At 40.7% G+C, this 19,499-nt stretch overlaps 1 protein-coding gene across 2 annotated transcripts in view; it reads right to left on the bottom strand.

Moving 5' to 3' along the window:
• LOC131455550 (ephrin type-A receptor 6-like) overlaps positions 1-19,499 on the bottom strand; it is a 307,078-nt gene that overhangs the window by 107,983 nt on the left and 179,596 nt on the right. For both annotated transcript variants that reach the window (XM_058623250.1, XM_058623249.1), the window contains one exon: positions 5,520-6,183. In XM_058623250.1, coding sequence (XP_058479233.1) covers positions 5,520-6,165 — 646 coding nt within the window. In that variant the 5' untranslated portion in view covers positions 6,166-6,183. The remainder of the gene's footprint in view (positions 1-5,519; positions 6,184-19,499) is intronic.

Below are 19,499 nucleotides of genomic sequence, written 5' to 3'. Positions count from 1 at the left end.
AATAAATGAGAAAAATAGAGACTTATATCTGTACGAACAATGTCAACATAACATACATCGTGAACTTTTAAGGTCATGTTTTGGCACATTGTCTTTCAATGTGTGCATGTGTGTGAAAAAAAATATGTCATGTCACTTGTCTGACAGACCTGCACACAAAGGCAACCGTTCTTGTTAGGACTCTGCTTTGACTTTGATTCATTTGGACAGCCGAGCCGAGACAAACCTTACCCCTGACCTCCACCGTAACCAGATAAAGTGTAACCCTAACCTTCAACTAAACAAAATCCACACCTTTACCTCTAACATTAACCAATAACTCAGAAATTGGGATCTGTAATGCTAGGTCAAGGCCCTTGGTCGCCCATAAGGACTACTGTTTCTGACAAGATCAGCGTTCATGCCAGGAAAGGTCCTAAAGAGGTCACAAATACAAGTCACACACACACACACACACAGGGTATTTGTGCTACAGCGCAGACGATATTAAACAATATACAGTAGGTTTTACAGTTCGTCCACAGAACAATGCTCAACCTGAAGCACGTGTACCATAAGTATAGCAACAAGAATACCTCATAGAGATAAATGGTGTACTGATGTCTTCAAATAGAAGCACTTTCTCTCTCTCTCCCTTGCCTCGGTCTCCATGCCTCAGTTGCCTCTCTGAGGAGGGAACATAAATCACCGAAAGACCTCATTCATAAAGCAACATTTTACTTTAGCGCTTAAAGCAATGTGATAAAAATCAGTCATAAAAATTGGCTTAAAACAACCTTCGAAAATTGAAAAAGAAACACTAAAAACGCACAGTTAATGCGGAATAAAAAACACGACGACGTGATACATCAGCACAAACTGAACAGCATAAGCTCAATGTAATGATTGAACAGCAAGAACCGTGATATTTATAATACGAGAGAAGCACTCACAGAGCCGACACTTGTGCCAAGGCTGCTCACGTTACAACATCAGCACCAACACGCTATATTTTCTTCCACGGGCCATAATTTACACCCCCGGAAAAAACTGACCTGTTATTATTTAAATAATACTGCTCACAGTCATCCTTTGGCAACAGGATGAAGATCAGAAACGGTTGTACGCTTGACCATGTGTGTGTCCACGCTTGCCACACACGAGGTGTTGCTCTATTAAACCTCATTAGCACAACTGTCCTTTGATCAATGTGACCGTGGGGGGGGGGGGGAGGGCAGGTGTGGTGTGTGAGCGCCATCCATCATGCCCATGTATGTACACATGAGAAGAAAAACAAAGAGAGAGAGATTGTTCAATTACGTTTACACTTAACATCACACCATTAAAAAGCAATTCAGTGTGGATCTGCAACATCACGTTAACACCGCGGAGTCCATCTTTTTATAAAAATGAGAGGCAATTTAAAGACCTTAACAACTGTCTTAAAGACGTCATCTGCAATTTGCATCTTTTTTGTATGGTCTGAATTGTACATTTAGAAATCAAGAATAGAAAAAAGAAATAAGAATGACCCCAGAGTAAATGCAAAGGTGTCTGGAACAAATTAGTCAGAAAGGGCAAAACACAAGTTACATCACCCTGTTGGGCTGCAGTAGTCTGTGCCAAAACAACTCACGACATGATTTATTCTCCTCCAAACAAGCAACAAGAGCACACGAGTTATGGATGACATATTTGCAAAAGTCTATTTTGCAATAACGCCATGTGAAATGTTTTTCCAACCAGTCGTGTGTCATTTTGAAGGCAAACAACCATCATGGTACATGTCTAGATTGTTCTGGCCAAGCTCCAATCAGACACATTATGAGACAGATTCTGTGCAATAACCTTTAAAGGAAATAATGAAACCAGTAAATGTGGGCTAAAATGAAACTGATCAGCATTAAGGAGCTGTGATCCAATTTAGGAAGCCAGACACTTTTATTTTAAGGTGTATTCCACAAACGACGGTCTGTCTCATCACTGTCCACCATGTCTTTTTGAATACCAAAGACCTGGCATGCAATGAATCCTAGGACAGACTGGCCTGATAAAGTTCCAGCCACTGGATAATTCATGGCTCCGGATGGAAGGATGCATTTATAGGCACATTTGAAGAAGTCGTTGAAAGGTTGCTCCACTGATTGATCTTCCAATGCTGCCTCAGAAAGATTCAATCTCTGCATTGGGATTTTTTTTTGGAGAATGAATCAGAATAAGATCATATAGTGTTGACCCAGAATACTACGCTCTTTCTTTACAAATAGAGACCTCAGGATTGTGTCCAATATGCATTTGGCATTTAAATTTTAGGCTTTGACCATTCAGTAATCTACGCTGAGTGCATGGGCTGCATGAAAGGCTAATTCCATATCATAACAAACACACAACCAGAGATGTGGAAATCAAAGGTCACCGATGTGTTTAAACACTTTCCAATCATGGGATTTAACTTGAATCACAAATCATTCAAACTCATATATTTTTTTGTTTTTTATCAACACAGTCAACCAGCCGTTACATTTAAAGCACGGATTGGTTGTAAACTGGGGATTGAGGCATTAGCTTAACCCGCCACCTCGGTCTCGCTCCTTCAATGCCCAGGGCGCTCCAGTGCGGTGCCTTGTGTGGAGGCTTTTAATAATAGCGCTTGTTTGAACCCTGGAACAATAAGCAGCGGCTGCATTCCGGGGCTGACACTGCAGTAAAATGCCATCACGTTGCCCAAAAGGCTAAACTTAACCCAACTGTGAAATCTGCTTCTCAGAGACGGAGCGGTGAAGGAGGAGGAAGGAAGACAAATTACTTTAGTTTATAGGGCCACAGGCATGCTGATAGGTGACCCTGTTGTGGTTGTTTATGTTTATAAATGGCAAAAAAAAAACTTCTATGATGCACTGTATATATTATGTGGAGCAGTGGTTTGGTAAACACGGCACAGTTTCTTGGTGTTTATATGTGTCATGCTGTTGTGACAAGCATTTAGAATACATTCGATTTTAAATGTGCATTAAAACTTCTGGGTTTTTGTGTTATTAGTTCCTACAGTGCACGCAACATGGCAACAGGGATGCGCCGCACCAAACCAAACCATGATCTGTAAAAATAAGTACAATTCTGCGTACATCACAGCCTGTCTGGAAAAAAAATAAACTCACTTTACCATCTGTTTTCCTCCGAGTCCCCAAGAGCAAGTTTATCTACCATTGCTAAGCTTCTCCTGTCACACAACAATTAAGGCCTGTACTGTACAAGTATAGGGAAGAATAATAAAGGACCAGACATGAATAAAGTAACCAGTCTGGCTCTAATCACAGCTGCAGTCTCACCCTTGGCCTGTTGATTGCAATGCAGCTGTGAGTGCAGCTGGGAAACCTCGCTGACCCGTGTCACAAGATGAATTGTAATCAACGGTAGGAGGACATCTGGTTCTCCGTGGTCGATGGATGGAGAAAAGCAGGGAGTAGACTTGAAAGCATTTTTCAGAAGAGCTTTACAGGACCGATGGATGTTTTTTGGAGAGGAACAGAATGACACAGTGTTACATTTTGTCCTTACAGACACAAGAAGAGTCCCAGAACAGAGTTTGAGTTTTGTGTTAGGTTTCCTACATCCATTATAGGTCTACAATCTGTGTTGTTCAAGAAGCACCAACTATGGTACAGTGTTACTCGTGTGTATTCAAATTTTAAAATGGCTTGATTGCACTCACATCTCACATGTATGCACTGAGTCGATGTCAGGCATTTCTAAGGTTTTAGAGAGTGTTCGACCTTGATGGAGGTGTGCGGTTGTTGTGTAGCATTCTCAGCGAGCGGTGGTGCCCAGTAATAAGCCAAAGCTCAAATCAAAGAGCCGAGGATCAAACTGCGACAATGTCAGCTGGGTCAATCTATCAAACCAACACAGGCCCTGAGATAGCAGTTTTAGACCCCAACACAATACAACATCCAGACAATCACATTTCTCTATATATCACACAAACTCACAAACAACAATATCTTTGTCCTTTGAACATCTTGGGGGAATTTTAACGGAGCAACCAGTCAATTACTCAGCGTTAACATTCATTGCAATGGCATTATTGGATATCCCTGCAGTAACCAACACCCATCATGATGATATTTTTAACAGTTTAAGTACAGTGCTTGTGCAGACCTTGATTAAAACATTAGTCATACAAACAAACAAACAAACAAACACAGACACACAGCCGCTGACAACTCTCTGCCATCAAACTAACAATCCCTAACAGTCTGATCCCCTCAAATTATTTCACCCCATTCTCCAGGGAGTTGGCAGCAAGCAATAACACGGAGTGAGCAGAGGAAAATGAAGGAGGGAATGGAGTGAGGAGGCAAAATTGCCAAAAAGAAATCTTTGATGTATGAGAGCACAGCAGAGGAGCGAGCGGATAAATAGACAGTCACCGACCAATGAGTCATAATTTATAGTAGTCGCAGTAGTTTTATCTATTTGACTGATTAATCAGTACTTATGTTAAAATCAAGGTTGCTATGCTGTGTACATCGTATACTGTGTGACCATGTTTACGGGAGATTATATGCGTGCATTAATCTTATATTTAGATAAATATAAGTGAGGAAAAATCCAACAGTCCAATAACACAGTTGCGTAGTGTGGTCTACTGTACTGAGTATAACATTCCCTGTCCCCCCATTAACGTAACCTAACATTATTACCACATTTTGAACCTACTCCTTTTTACCCATAAACAGACCTTTTAAGGCATGGTCTTCACAAAAATACTCACTAAAAAACACTAAATGGTGACAGTGATCAACAGGGAGGGAGATCATGTCAATACTGTGCCTGGGTTCACCAATGGAGCACAGTGCAAGCAAGTTAATGCTATCTACATAACTTAGAAGAAAAATATCTTATAAAATATTATATTGTGAAAAGTACTGCTCTGCATACACAGACATTGAGACCAACGTACGAATTCAATAGTGCTAGTAAAGTGCTATGACGGTAGTGCTAGTACGCTAGTGCTAGTACGTCAACCGTGTGGAGCTCAGCCCACTCTACTACTGTCACATAAATTGCACATATTGCATTTTATTACATTTAGCTAGTTTTCTAATGAAAATGACCGACGTGGCCACCTTTTATTTGCAAAAACAAACTCCTTGAGTGCAAGTTCTGTCCGAGAACAGCGTTGATTTGTATCACTGCACATTTTTAAAGGGTTATACTGAAATCCTGGCCCTTTTGTCGTGGGTATATGGCATACACCTGCGTATCCTGTAGACTACGTCACCGCAATAGCTACTTGCATTTGCCACTATGAAATAATAATAATAATGAAGAGCTAGAAAGCTTGACATAAATACCACAATAATTTAAGTCAGGGCTGCATCTGCACAAACAAGTCAAAGCATTTAAGGTTTGTGGTCTTAACCGCTGTGATTTCTCCTCACAGGTCCAAGACCAGTTTATCAAAATTGGGGGACATCTTTGAACAAATGCAACATTTACTGACAATGAGGAAAAAAGACTGAGTTTGGTAAACTCACCGACGCACGAGCCGTCGATCTCCTCATGCGCAACGCTGCAGACGCATTTTCCCAAGGGAACCAACCAATCACCGTCAGCTCCACAGAAGAGTTTTGGGGTGTCTTTTTCTTCAGCATGGTCAACGCATGCCCCCCTCACCTCCACCAATGAGGAGGAGTCCACACGAGGCACTGTATCTGGAAACGAGGCGAGGTTCCTCAGCGTAAACGGACATTTTTTATAGTAAACCCTCACTGAAACCAAGGCAATGCAGGCACCGATGTCCTGAAACGCCAGATAGAAGCCCTTCCTGGTCATGGGCCCCACCTCGCGCACCTCTGTGTTGAGCTTGAGGATGCGATCGCCGAGATCCATCTGAGTGAAGCTCTCGTCAGCGGCAATGGTGTCAATCTTTGTGTACTGCACGGGCTTGAATTTGACACCGTGAGCTTCGTCAGTCTCATGGTAGAAGAGATTGAACGTTTCTTTGCAGGTGCCGGACACCCAAGGAATGGAGTTGCAGTCCCGCAGGGTGAAGCGGAGCTCCACATAGATCTTCTGAGCCGCCTGCCGAGAGATCCAGTTGGAACGCAGCCAGTTGTTCTGGTTGGGCTCCATCACATTGCAAACCTGGAAAGTATGGATGGGCCGGTTGTGCTCGTCCATCTCTGTGATGGCATCCCACTACAGAGGGGAATACAAAGGAGGATGTGGCAGGGGGGAGAGGAGGAGGGCGAGAGAGACAAAAAAGTAATTAAACAATAAGATCTAAGTCTAAAACCCCACGAGACAACAGTTTCAAAAATTAAAGTGACACGTGGACAGAATGAACGATACCCTTATGATTGTAATTGCATGAATAGAAATGTTGTCCTGATTGTGACGCTACACATTTATTTGGCAGTCAAGGACGTTTTTTTCCCTGAATGACACATGAATGGCTTTGTTGAAAAAATAGACACAATGGATGTGCGCAAACAACGGTTGCACTTGTTTTCACCCACTGTCTGGATGGGAAAGTCACCCACTCCATAGCTACTGATATCAAATTGCTGTGTTTTTTTTCTTTGCAATATAGTGGAACTGAAGACTGAAATAATGCAGACTGAAATAAACCTGAATAGACACCGGGAGGAAGTACACAGAAACCACTAAACACAAACAAACAAACTCGGGGAGGTAGGGGAAATAAAGGCGGTTTGAAACAGTGGCTGCAAGTTAGACTTAGTATAGCAAGTTAGATAACCTACAGCTTTATAACTTGTGTTGGGTCTATTTCTATAATAATATAGCATATTTTTTAATATTTCTGAATGGAAGAAATAGATTATTTTTTAAACATATTGATTTAAGTATATTGAAACCAATGTCTACATTATCATAACTTGTTTGGAGTGAATCAGCGATGACTGACAACGTTTTAATTCTCCTCCTTTCAACAACACAAGAAACATACGATGTAGATTTATAAAAACACTTGTACCTTCGCCTATTTTATTGCATAATGTTAATTTGCCACTAATTCACATTTTAAGGCTTTCTTGGTGTGATTAAGTCTATTGGTATTATTGAGCAGATTTACTGACTTGCTCCAAGAATAATGACCAGCAAGCATGGCAGCTTTGCAGGGTCATGAGTTACTTGTCCCTGTGTTGATGTAAAAGAAATGAATGGTGGTTTTAAGCCCCCCAGGTCCTGAAATGGTCCCATTTATAGAGTGGGGACTAGGAAAATGGATCTCCCCAAAACCACCCTACATCAACCACCTAGAATCAAATGACCGGTTTGGAATAAAGGGCTCTCAAATCAAACACATTTGTGGGTACATTTTCACTAGATTTAAAATATGGATTCAAATGCAATAGTAGAGTAAAATAGCTAATGGGAAACATTTGCTTTACTTCGGGGATTAGGCAAATTGGACACTTTTAATTGGCTGTAGGTGTGAGTGTGGATGGTTGTTTGTCTCTATGTGGCCCTGTGATGGACTGGTGACCTATCCAGGATGTACCACGCCTTTAGGCCTATGTTACCTGGGTTTGGAACCCTAACCTTCGAGCGTTAAAAGATGGATGAATGGATTAGCTTTACTTCATAACTTTTGTCCCACCAAAAGGCAAGACATCCCTCATATTTGAGCAAAGAATACTAATGATGATTCCTACCATAGGCGACATACTTTTAATTATCTTAATTTATCTCTTTTAATAATTCATATTGGATTTAAATAACCTTACTTTATCTCGCAAAGCAGCTTTTCCACAGACAAAAAACAGTCTGGAGAGTTGCTCGAGCTGGTTAATGTAGCAACACTATTTGCCCCATAAGATTGCACATTTAATAAGTGGATTTGCACTGAGCTAAACATTACCTCTTGATGAGAGTAGTAATCAAAGTCTAATGTTTGCTCATTATCCTTTTTAATAACATGTTCTAATTCAATCATCCAAAGACGACAGGCTTTAATCTGCTCTTCCCTTGAGGTGCAATTGTGGCATTACAGTCAAGCAAATTGATTTTGATTAGACGTGATATTGGCCATCACACGCTGTACGAGCATCGCTGCATTTAAAAAAAAAAAAACAACAAAAAAACAAAAACATCTTTTGATGACAGAAACACAGTCAATGTCAACATGGCAGTAAACATGAGTTAGTAGAGACTGCTCACTCACTGTGTCCATCATTTCAGCCTCATAAACATTTAGATTTAAGTTCATTTTAAGTACCTTCAACCCAATCTGAACAATTGGAAAGCTAATTTGCTCAAAAATAAATTATTATTTGATGAATCTACATACATGCCTACATATTTACCTTGATACTGTGACACACAAATGCACTTTCACGGAGGCTCAGTGACTGCAACGTTGTTATTTAAGCATTTAAAATCATTCAATTATATTTAATTACTATGCTGAATTATACGGAATATATATAATTATATTTAACTTTATTTATTTATACGCTTGTATTTAATGTCCGATTGTGGACTACCGCTCAAAAATAAATGATGATGGATTTTTTTGCAAACAAACAATTCACTGGGAATAATTGATCTCCAATGAAAATAATTGTCAGTTACCAGCCTAATACAGATACTCAGTAAAAATCTGGCCATGGAACGGGCGCCAGTTTCTTTATTGAATGGGCTGATTCAATCCAACCTTCGGGGTTTTTTCAGTGTGATTTCATCACTCCGTCAGCTGTTGACCTGCAGGGGAGTTTGCAGGAGGAGGAAAGATGCATCAGCACCCTTGGGCTTAAAGACTTTCTTTTAAGCATGGTAAGCTCTGCAGCTTAGGAGACTTACTCAAGAAATTGATATTCCACAAGAGAATGCCATGCCTTAGTTTAAAAGATGTTTGACATTGTATCACTCGAGACATGACTTGAGGTTTTTTTTTTAAAAAAAAAAACATCGTAAAAATTCACCGAAATGAAATACTGCATATCTTTTGTTCAAGATTTTAGTTACAAGAGAGGACGGTGATAAAAGGTTCGTTCACATGCAAGGAATATTGCACAGCTGCATCAACTGCTTCGAGCTCAGGCGGACAAAGTGTATTTGATGAGCCTGGTGATAAGCACCTTGGAGAGGATTCCTGGAGCAACAACGAGAAATATTTTTAGTCACTGACAATTATCTCCGGGTTTAGTTTAGGACAACATATTGTGCCGTCATAAAAGTTAGCGATATTAAGTGTCGAAATTAAACTTTACGTTCCTTCAGCAGATGCTAAAGACCAACCAAGCGAGTGAAATCCTAGTCGATCACAAATCAGGAGCGAATGACTTTCACTGTACTCGACAACTATGGTGTGTGTGTGTGTGACTGTAAGGACAAGGCACACACACATACAGGTCAGACATAGCCCTCAGTTTCTCCGGATACTATCTAATATCTTAGTATAGAATTGAATAAATTCTCCCTTTTTGACTACAATCTTAAGTGGGAAAGTACTGAATCTGAAACCGACAAAGAAAGTCAGAAAAGGTGGAGATAACGAGCACGGTCGGCGAAGAATATATGGAGGTTTATGCTGGTGTTCATCAGCAGTTACAATGGGACCACTGACATGAGGATGAAAACAGAGCTAAAGTGCCATTGCAGATAAACGGTGGCTAGAGAAGAAGTCAGAGTGATTTCTACCAGAAGGGGTAGGAACACATTGCTACTTGAATTCCCAACTAAAGCCACTCACAGTGTGATCTAAAAGCCTTGAGGACCTCCACATCTTGTCAGCAGGCTGACGATGTCAAGCAGCTTTGTGGTGGCAGCACTGCTGCTTTCTATTAATGAAACATGTGAAGTCTGTTTTTTCCAAACTGAGAAATATTGCTCATAATTGGCTTAAAAATAAACGGTAGAACAACATTAGACCTGAGTGCACTTAGAAGCAGCAGTCAGACATGAAAGGAATACTTCACCGATTTGCATTTAGCCTTGTATTCCTAGAATAGGGCTAGTATTTTTGAAAAATGGTCTGGAACTTTTTAGACCCACTCGTAGGGGGACGGGACCTCATTCCCAGAATGTAAACAGTGTCCGCCATCTTTGCTAACAGTTACGCTAACAGGACCAAGTGTCACTGGTGGGCACGTAACAAAGAAAAGAATGAAGATTTCATTTCTCAAATCGGGGGAAACTGAGGTTGGGAAGTATTCCTTTAATTAATCCAGTGCACGGTGTATACAGCTGATTAATAATCTCTGTCAGTCATTGTCAAAGTAGAAATCTATAAACGAAGCCTCACCTGCCACCTCACTCTCTTGCCATCCAACCTCAACATGTATAATTGGAAAAAAAAAAAAGGAAAAAGAAAGAAAAGAGGAAAAAAGGTCAGAGAATGTGGTTGATTGATTGCAGACTGAAACCGAGGCCTGTATAGGCCATCTCTCTCACGTGAAAGAGAGCCAGTCATCTCACTGGCCACTCGCCCAGAGGTGAGTTCCTTTTATTAAAACTGTGAAACCTGGCGCTCCATTGAGAACTGCACTTTTAACTACAGTGTCATAACCCGCTCCACTTGTCCTGAATCGAAATTAAACATTTAGTGATGCTAAACCTTCCCGACAAGTGGTTGGGTGTGAGGTTGTAAAGAAGAAGAATTAAACACCATTTAAAAGTCAAATGGTCCTCTGTGTGAATGACCCACTATAAAAGAATTACTTAATAATTACGTTATAGGCAGAAAATAGCGGGGCAGGTTCGGGATGGTGCTTTCAAGGGTTTACAATTAGATGAGCAGGAGATGTGTAATCACTGTGCATAAATGCTAAATGCCCATGCAGATACACGCGCGCACACGCGGTGGTTTCTTAATGAGCTGACGCACATTATTATTGTCTACCTTCTACCACCTTAACAGAAGTTAATACACCTTTCCCTGCGGCTTTGAAAACACTCCCATCATGTCACTGCCAAAATATCCCACTCTACAGTGAGGTGTAATGTTTTTCGGCCTTTTGTACTCTTCCTTGAGTACTTGCTTGAGTACTTGAGAACTTGCACCCACATTGCTACACCCATCCTACCTGGATAGCAATCAGTTCAGCATTTAACACTATCAATCCCTTTGGACTGGTCACAAATCTAAGTAACCTTGAGCAACACCTAATCTGCAACAGAATCTGGGAGTTTTTGACCAACAGATTATTGCGTTAGACAGGCTGAGCAGTGGTGTCCCACAAGGCTGTGTGCTAGGCCCGCTCCCTCCCCTCCCACTCCAACTACTGTACAACTCCTATTAACACTATCAAGTTTACAGATGACCTGACCATATGTGACCACAGCAACAATGTTATGATTCACCCTACAGCACAACTGATGCAGCACCTAGCTAATTAGTGTGCCAGTAACGCCACACAGAGCATTGTGGATTTCCGAAGAAACAAAAGGCAGCACACACATCATCAGGATCAACGAGACAGAGGTTGAGTTTGTCTCCAGCTTCATAGTTTGGAGGACTGCTTAACACCTTGTCAGTAAGGCTCATCTGCTTGAGTCTCCTCAGATTATCAGACTTTTGTGATCCTACTGAGGCTGAGTATGCAAAGGGTGCACAGCCTCATCAGGGACACTTTTTTAAAATAGTTGACCCTCCTCCACACTGGGAGACACTACAGGCCTCTCTATTTCCTTCAACTGTTCTAAATTATAGTGCAAATATGAAATATTTGAAATATACCGTATAAGTACATTCAAACATAAAACTGTCATGTGCAACTTTTAAATGTAAACAAATGTCTCTTAGATTGAAACCATTGTTTAGTGAGTTCACACAACACTGATGAAGCCTATCAGCTCCACGTGTCTCTCTCTTGGTTTCTCAGCCGCGTCTCTGCACTACGCATGATTCGTTTTACGGCTCAAACACATTCAGCAGTTTGACACAGAAATACTCCCTCAGTCAGGTCTGATAGTATTTCTTGACAGGAATTATATTGTTTCTTTTAATAGCTACATATAATTTTTAATAACTTCATCATCAACAACAAAAATGACCAAAAGTTATGCACTGCAGCTTAGTTGTTTTAGTACCTTAACCCTATAATATTGTAAAGTTTCTGCCTTATTATAATGTATGTGGTGAATTGGGGCTATACAAATAAATATATTGAAATTGAATGAAGTACCCATACAACCACAGTGAATTTATTTACAAATAAATATATTGAAATTGAATGAAGTACCCATACAACCACAGTGAATTTATTTACAAATAATGAAACATATCAAATTAAAGAATACAATTACTGTACATAATGGACAAAATAGTCTCCTGAACGGTATCACCAATTGTGCATTGCAATAATAAATGTAAGCAAATAAATGTGGTCAATCTTATTATTCTGTGTCCCACAGCAACTTTAAACAGGAATTACTAATATTTTATGACAGGACTTGGCTGTTGTTCAATGTCTTTGGCAGGGAAGAATTCAGTGACATCACGGGGGCTCATTACAGCATGGGAGACTCGATATGAATGAATATTTATAGCCTATTTTCCTTTTTGTCCTCACCAGAGATTGGGGGGACTGTGCAAAGTGCCCTAAAGCTTCACCTGCTTAACTTGGGGGCGAGACACAATTCTGCTGCAGTTGCACACAAACACACTTTGTGTCAGCAAAGTTGGGTGCAGGTGGGTTTTTCACTGATCCCTCGAGGCCTTTCTCTCTCAATTAAAGCGAAAGACTAAAAGTAAGAAAACAAGTAGCAGACAAAACACCCACACTCAGCCTTTTAATTAAATTAATATATTTACCCATGTTTTCTTTTTTATTTTTCCTTTCGTCTTTTAAGTTTATCTGTTCTCACCTCTGCTCACAATGCTAACATTTCAGGTACCGGCTGAATGTACTACAATTTTTTAAGGAGGGCTGGGATTATGTCTTTTTGGTTTAGTAATAAACATCAGAGAGTGATGATCAACACAATCTACCTTGGTAAAGTTTGGTCCTGTGCATTACTAAATACATTCTGAACCCCAAACATAGCACTAGTTAACACTAGTTATCAGAGTTGTACCTGTCCAAGTGGCAGAAGTCCCTTTTAGTGGCTCATTATTCCTGAGTAGCTACCAGGGTCCATTTGTCAACACTAGAACTTCATTCCAGCAAACTGGGTAATTGAACAAAAAGTACATTGTGTTCTTAAAGTTTACAAAGACTTTTCCCCTTGTCTCTTTCTTCACTTTATCTCTGTCTTTTACCTCTACATTTCCTCACTCCTTCGTTTTTTTCCCCCCTCTCTATTCCCATGTCTCTCCTCTGTTTGTCTCATCCTGTCTACCTGATGCACTCTATTTCTGTTGTGTGTGTGTGTTCCCACTGTCAATGGGATTGAGAGATTTTTATTTAATCCAAGAGTCTCTGTCAGTGATGGATGAAAAACATCCACTGCTACCTCCCCCACAAATACCCACGCGTGCACCGAGAGTGTGAGTGATAGTAATAAGTATTAGGGAGATGGATGAAAGTCTTGGCTCACTAGGGGACTCGATGTCAGCTCTTTGACTTTATAGGAAAAAAGAACAAACCACGAGAAGAAAGTAAAACAACTAAAACTGAGTGAGAGAAAGAGAGGAAATAATATAATGCAAAATTAAATGAAAACTTCCATAATGATCACTGACTCAAAATTATGACTGCAAGGGAAGGGAATAAAGTTAGTCATCCACCCCTTCACTGCACTTTTTAATATGATTTCATTTCAGAGACAATGAACAGCAGTTTTATATTCAAAACACAGACTTGTATTTTTGTATGTGTATGTGTGTGCGTCTCAGGAGTTGGTCTATCGAGGGCTCATTAGGGACAAGTGGGGACTAACTTGGGGGATTTTGCCGGTATCTGGCAACCTCAGATGAGTCACTGGCCCTCATTTATCAAACGTGAGTACAAAATAATGTGGGTGTGCTCTTTTCCATGTAAAGACTGGCATTTGTCAATGTGGACATTGTGTCATCCCTACTTTAATATCACTGTGAGCTTCAAGCTGGTACTACCAGGTTTACATTGGAGTCAACTGAAAGCCTGGTGCAACAAAATTATACTAACAAAAACTATATATAATACTTAAGAAATTGCATAGAAATGAACAAAGATGTTTTTTTCTGGTCCCCCAACCGAAATGTACCTGTATGTACATTTTTACAGCTCTGTGGAATTTGTCAGGCGACGCCAAGGGACGTGACAGAGCGGCCGTGTATGACGTTTTTGGGCATTATGATGCTCATTTTCAACTTGTGAAGCTTCTCTTCTTGGTCGTATTCTGCATCTCAGTGTCATAAACTCAAGGGGCGAGGTCTCTAAATTATGAATATATAGACTGGGTGACATATGCACATTTCATGAATCCCACACATGACACGAGACTTGGCGTACAGTGATTCCTATACGCAAGTTTGATAAACGAGGGCCAATACTTTGATTGTAGATACTATTTCTGTGGAGCAATTCAATTACTAAGGGTATGCAGGGTAATCGCAGGGTCTGACAAGTGTTTTTATAATGACATGTTAAAAAAATGACAGACGTGCACTATTTTTCAGCCTGATTTGTCATGAATACCAAGCAAATAATGCTAATGTGCACTTTGGATCACAACTACACTGCTGCAGTAATTGGATTTATCATTAAATGACTCCTAAGTCATTTTAGATTTAATATTCATGTGCAGCATATGTTTTTATATTCCTAGATATCTACTTTCTCATCATCAGTTAACACTGCATAAGATGCAACACCCACACATACTAAATCAATAGGCACAAGTGAACAGCAGCGAGCAAATAAAATCCAAAGACTGTGCTCCTCTCATTCTTGCATCCATCACAGTGGATGTGCAGGCAGCAGGGTGAAGCCAGAACACCCATCTGTCATCCCTGTGGTGCTCTCACAAAGTGACGCCCTGTTGGTCACGGCCTCAGTCATCCTCCAAAGATAGCCGAGGGCACCGAAGATGGTGTTCAACCTCTATGATATTTTGAAGCTGACTGACGCAGGATTGATGTTTGCGACTCCTTTTCAGGGTCTTTACACAACACCCAAATGACACAGATAGTTTCCCCTAGAAGTACATTCTGATCATAGTGTAACACATCTGAATATGAATGGAAACCAGTGAGAGCAAGACTAATAATGTGATGTTAATTAAGTGTTCACATTATCTCTTAATGGCAGGTTTACAAGACGGATAAGAAAAAACACCACCGCTTCACGAGAATTTCTTATCCATTATACACTGATCTGCCACAGCAGTATGTGCTGAGAAAAAAAGAAACTTCTAAACTTAACATTAATCCAAAGCCACTTACAAGTGAGGGGCAACACTAAAGTGTGCAGGACAGATGAAGAACCTGCAGAAGTTGCCAAGTCCTAAAGCGGTTCAATAAAAAAAAAAACTGCAAAGGATCAGGGAAAGAAGTTCACTGAAAGTGTACAGTAATTGTACCTTCAGAGTGTTAGGGGGCTAGAGGTGTTTGTCGAGGAGATGCTGTTTACATCAGCCAGCATCACTTAGTTTAAGTAGATTTTCACACACCTAAGTCACTCTGCAGGTAAACATGGGTGTCTCGAACATCGGTGATTTGATTTGGGCAAGAATGGAGGTCACAGAGCGTAAGCCCTCAGAGGTCGATCACAGAACAATTCTGCAAACATCGCAGTTTATGAGGTAAGAGGGAACCGCGGCCTGTGCAAAGAGTGTGTGTGTGGAAGTGTATGTAATGTGACCCGGTGCTTCGGTGCTTCGGTGCTTCTAAAACTTTAAGAGTGCTTTTATTACCTGTACTTCGTTCCGATTCAGGGGGTAATATGTTACTATGTTGCACTTAACTTTAGTTTGATTTGTTTTCACACTGCAGTCTAGACTCAACCCCCCCCACCGCCCCATGTTAAACAGTTGTATGGTGACGTACCAGTGTTCAGGATATAAACATTTCCTGTTTGAGTGAGCAACTAGGCTATGCCTTGAAAACAATGCCATATACAGTATCCGATTATGATAAGAAGATTCACTGCTGCTGCATCGGAAGGAGAAGACATGTTCTGGTGGCATAGAATGACCTATTCACAGGACACTTATAGTTATATAGCTTGGTTTGCAGGTAAATTGTGCAAACAAATCACTCGTCGTTGGTTTGTGCCGGAACAGTGTACGATTGCTTTGCCAATCAGAACCAATCTAGCGGGTAAGCTAAGCTAACACATCTCCACTTTTACATTTTAGGTTGTATGCAGTTCTTCTTGAAGCACAAGAGTGAGAAAACTTCCATAATGCCCAGATATGAGAGGAGACAGACAATGGCAGATAAAACCTTTCACACAGCTTAGGTTATTACACTTTTTACCTTCTGCAACAATGGACAATCTTTGCTGAGTATGTTTGTGCAGTTTTCTTTTCATTTAGATAACCAACCTGAATACATTGAGGGCACAGAGGGAAGAAACCAGCAAACAACAGACAAAAGACTGTCGGAAACAGAAGGGAAAAGAATGTGACAACCAATGGCCAGCTTCAGCCATCCAGATTTTGTTGATTTCCACATACCACATCTCATTAATTTGCCTTTTAAAGTCACATATTTTCCTTAAAAGAACATCAGAATGACTGGTGATAAATGCCAATGCTTTAAAGACATACATACATGCATCTCCTTGAGGGAAATAAGACCATGAGACTGCCATAGCAACATGGTTAGATACAATGTATAATATCTACAACTGTTGCAGCAATGCCTTGTGTTATTTAGCACATTATAATGTCCATTCCAGTCAGAATGTCAGATTTCTAACCTCCCAATGTGAAGTTAGAGATGGTAAAAAAAAAGAGCCCTAACTTATTAATTTAATAAATGTTAAACTTCTCACTTGTGACAAATTGCAGACATTAATTCAGCTACGCCACCGTTTGATGTACATTATTTCAGCTGTCTGTGATTTAGGAGTGGCAACGTCACGAACAAGGCATGGCTGTGTAAATTTGAACATACATTTGCTGCCCCCAGAAATATACTGTAATAACTTTGGTGTTTCTCTTACTTTTCAAACGCTGGCATTAGCGGTGTACATTAATGGCTCCGAATGAAAAACTTGACAGCTATTGGACAGATTGCCATGGTGTTTAATCGCCCATCTGGAGGGTTATCAATTTTTGGTGTTGCACCAAAACTTTTGCACATGCCACAACTGTTATGTTTGTGGCCTCATTTGTCGGTCTGTCAGACTTTGAGCACATTTGATCCATTTTTTTTTGCGATGTACAGTGCTGTTAAGTATTCTTGGGTCACCATTAGATTTGTTGTTTTAGCAATGCTATAATGTCCATACACTATAATTATTTTTTAGAAAATATGGAAAACACTTCACTTCATTGCTGAACCACTTTTTTTAGGTAAAAACCAGTGCATATCTAGAACAGTGTTTCCCAACCCTGGTCCTCAGGGAACACTGCCCTGCATGTTTTAGATGTTGCCCCGCTCCAACACACCTGATTCAGATGAACAGCTTGTTACCAGGCTTCTGCAGAGCTTGATGACGAGCTGACCATCTGAATCAGGGCAACAACTAAAACATGCAGGGTATCTAGTTATCATATTTGTTGATCCAGGTGCAAATCTCCACAGTTGAGTGTAAAGTATTGAAGTTCTACATGTCGTGATACAAATCTGCATCTCTACTGCCTCTCTCTGGTCAAACACCAGCCACTGCATTCAAATTTTGCCATTGACTATTTTAGACCACGCTTGCATCACTTGTACACTCTTTAGTCCAATCAGCACGAGGCTCGCCCCTCTTTATTTTTTTTTCTGTTGCTATGTTGTCTTTCTCTCTCCAGCATGTGAAGCAGTAACTTGGTGTCAGCTTTCATTATCAGTTCCCGCCCCCTAACTGCTCTGCACACTCCCTCCCTTACTCAGGGCTCAGCCCACTTCTTTAGCATTTTTCAAATCAGGCATTAGGGTAGTGCTGGGTGGTGGAAAGGTTAAAAAAAAAGACATTGTTTGAGGTGGGACCCTTTTTCACTGCTGCACCACACACCCTTAGGGCTTAGCTGAAGAAGTAACTGTGGTAGTAATTGCAGCAATGAGCACTTTACTTGGCTGAAAACACGTTAAGACTCTTCTTTTTTTCAGCTAGTCACAGCGGATCGATCACCTGCCCTCATTTTGTTCTATCCCTTGTGTCCTCTTCTGTTACGCCAGCTGTCTTCATGTCCTCCTTGACAACATCCATAAACCTTCTCTGTGGTCGTCCTCGTTTCCCGCTGCAGCTCCGTCTTCAACATCCTTTGTCCAATATAATCACTATCCCTCCTCTGCACGTGAACAAACCATCTCAATCTTGCCTCTCTTCATTTATCTCCGAACCGTTCAACCTGAGCAGTGCCCTCGAATATGCCCATTTCTAATCCTGTCCATCCTGGTCAACCTTGCATCACACGCAGGTGAATATGTGTACCGAGTACTGCGCTGCTCCCTCTCTCACTCAATGAGGATCACTCAATCATGCTCATGCCTAAAAAAACACTGTTGTTTTCTGTGAAACCATTGACATTTTGAAAAATAACAGGACATACATTTTTGGTCATACTGCCCAGCACTAGATAAACATTATATTTGGTCAAAGCTCTATGAGTCATGGACTATTTGCTGGGCAAATATGCTTCATCAGCAGCTTTAAAACCCGCAAACAAATACAATGATTCCTGCAGGATAAACACTGTTGAACCTCGTCGCCACTGCCCATGTCCTCCTCTGTCTCACTGCCTAAGCGGTGACATGTCACTCCTCTCCACACATGCTGACTCTGTCTCATATGAGCTGACACAGACCAGAGACCTTTCTTTCTTTCTTTTCTTTTTTTATTTTATTTTACCCCAGCAGCTCAGACAAACTATGCGTGGGAGAAAGAGCTTGACGTTTTACATATCTATTTTTTGCCAGAGAGGCAGCGCCGTCTGGAATGTCAATGCATGGCTCAGCTGCCTCTGACTGATGTGAGATCACAGTGATGGCTGCACACAGTGTTACGACACCCCCCACCCCACTCACCCTCGGCTAAGATAAGTCCAAGTCCCTCAGGTAGCAACACACACACACACACACACACCAGTGTTATTTTCACAGACGAAATGAGACGTTAAGTAAATAAAATTAAAGTTGATGTGACAAAAAAAACTATGATGAAATCTTCTGACGCTTTCGTCTCTGGGAAGAGAACCAATCACAAATCTCACGTACGATGTTACGGTGGACAAACCCTTTGTAAACCAATTGAAAATTAACACACACACACACACACACACACACTTGTAGTAAAATAAGAGCACTCCTTATCAACAGATCTTTTTAAAACTTGTCTGTGTATATATCTTCAGATCAGCGCTAACCGCTATTAACTTTTGCCAAACACTGGGGGCCACTGGCAAAGACAACTGTGGCATTTTAAATTGCACAAAAGGTCACCGCTCCCTCGTTCTCCATCATATCTCTA

The sequence above is a fragment of the Solea solea genome, chromosome 2 (genome assembly GCF_958295425.1).
Source record: "Solea solea chromosome 2, fSolSol10.1, whole genome shotgun sequence".
Taxonomy (NCBI): domain Eukaryota; kingdom Metazoa; phylum Chordata; class Actinopteri; order Pleuronectiformes; family Soleidae; genus Solea; species Solea solea.
This window is presented reverse-complemented; position numbering and strand designations above follow the sequence as displayed.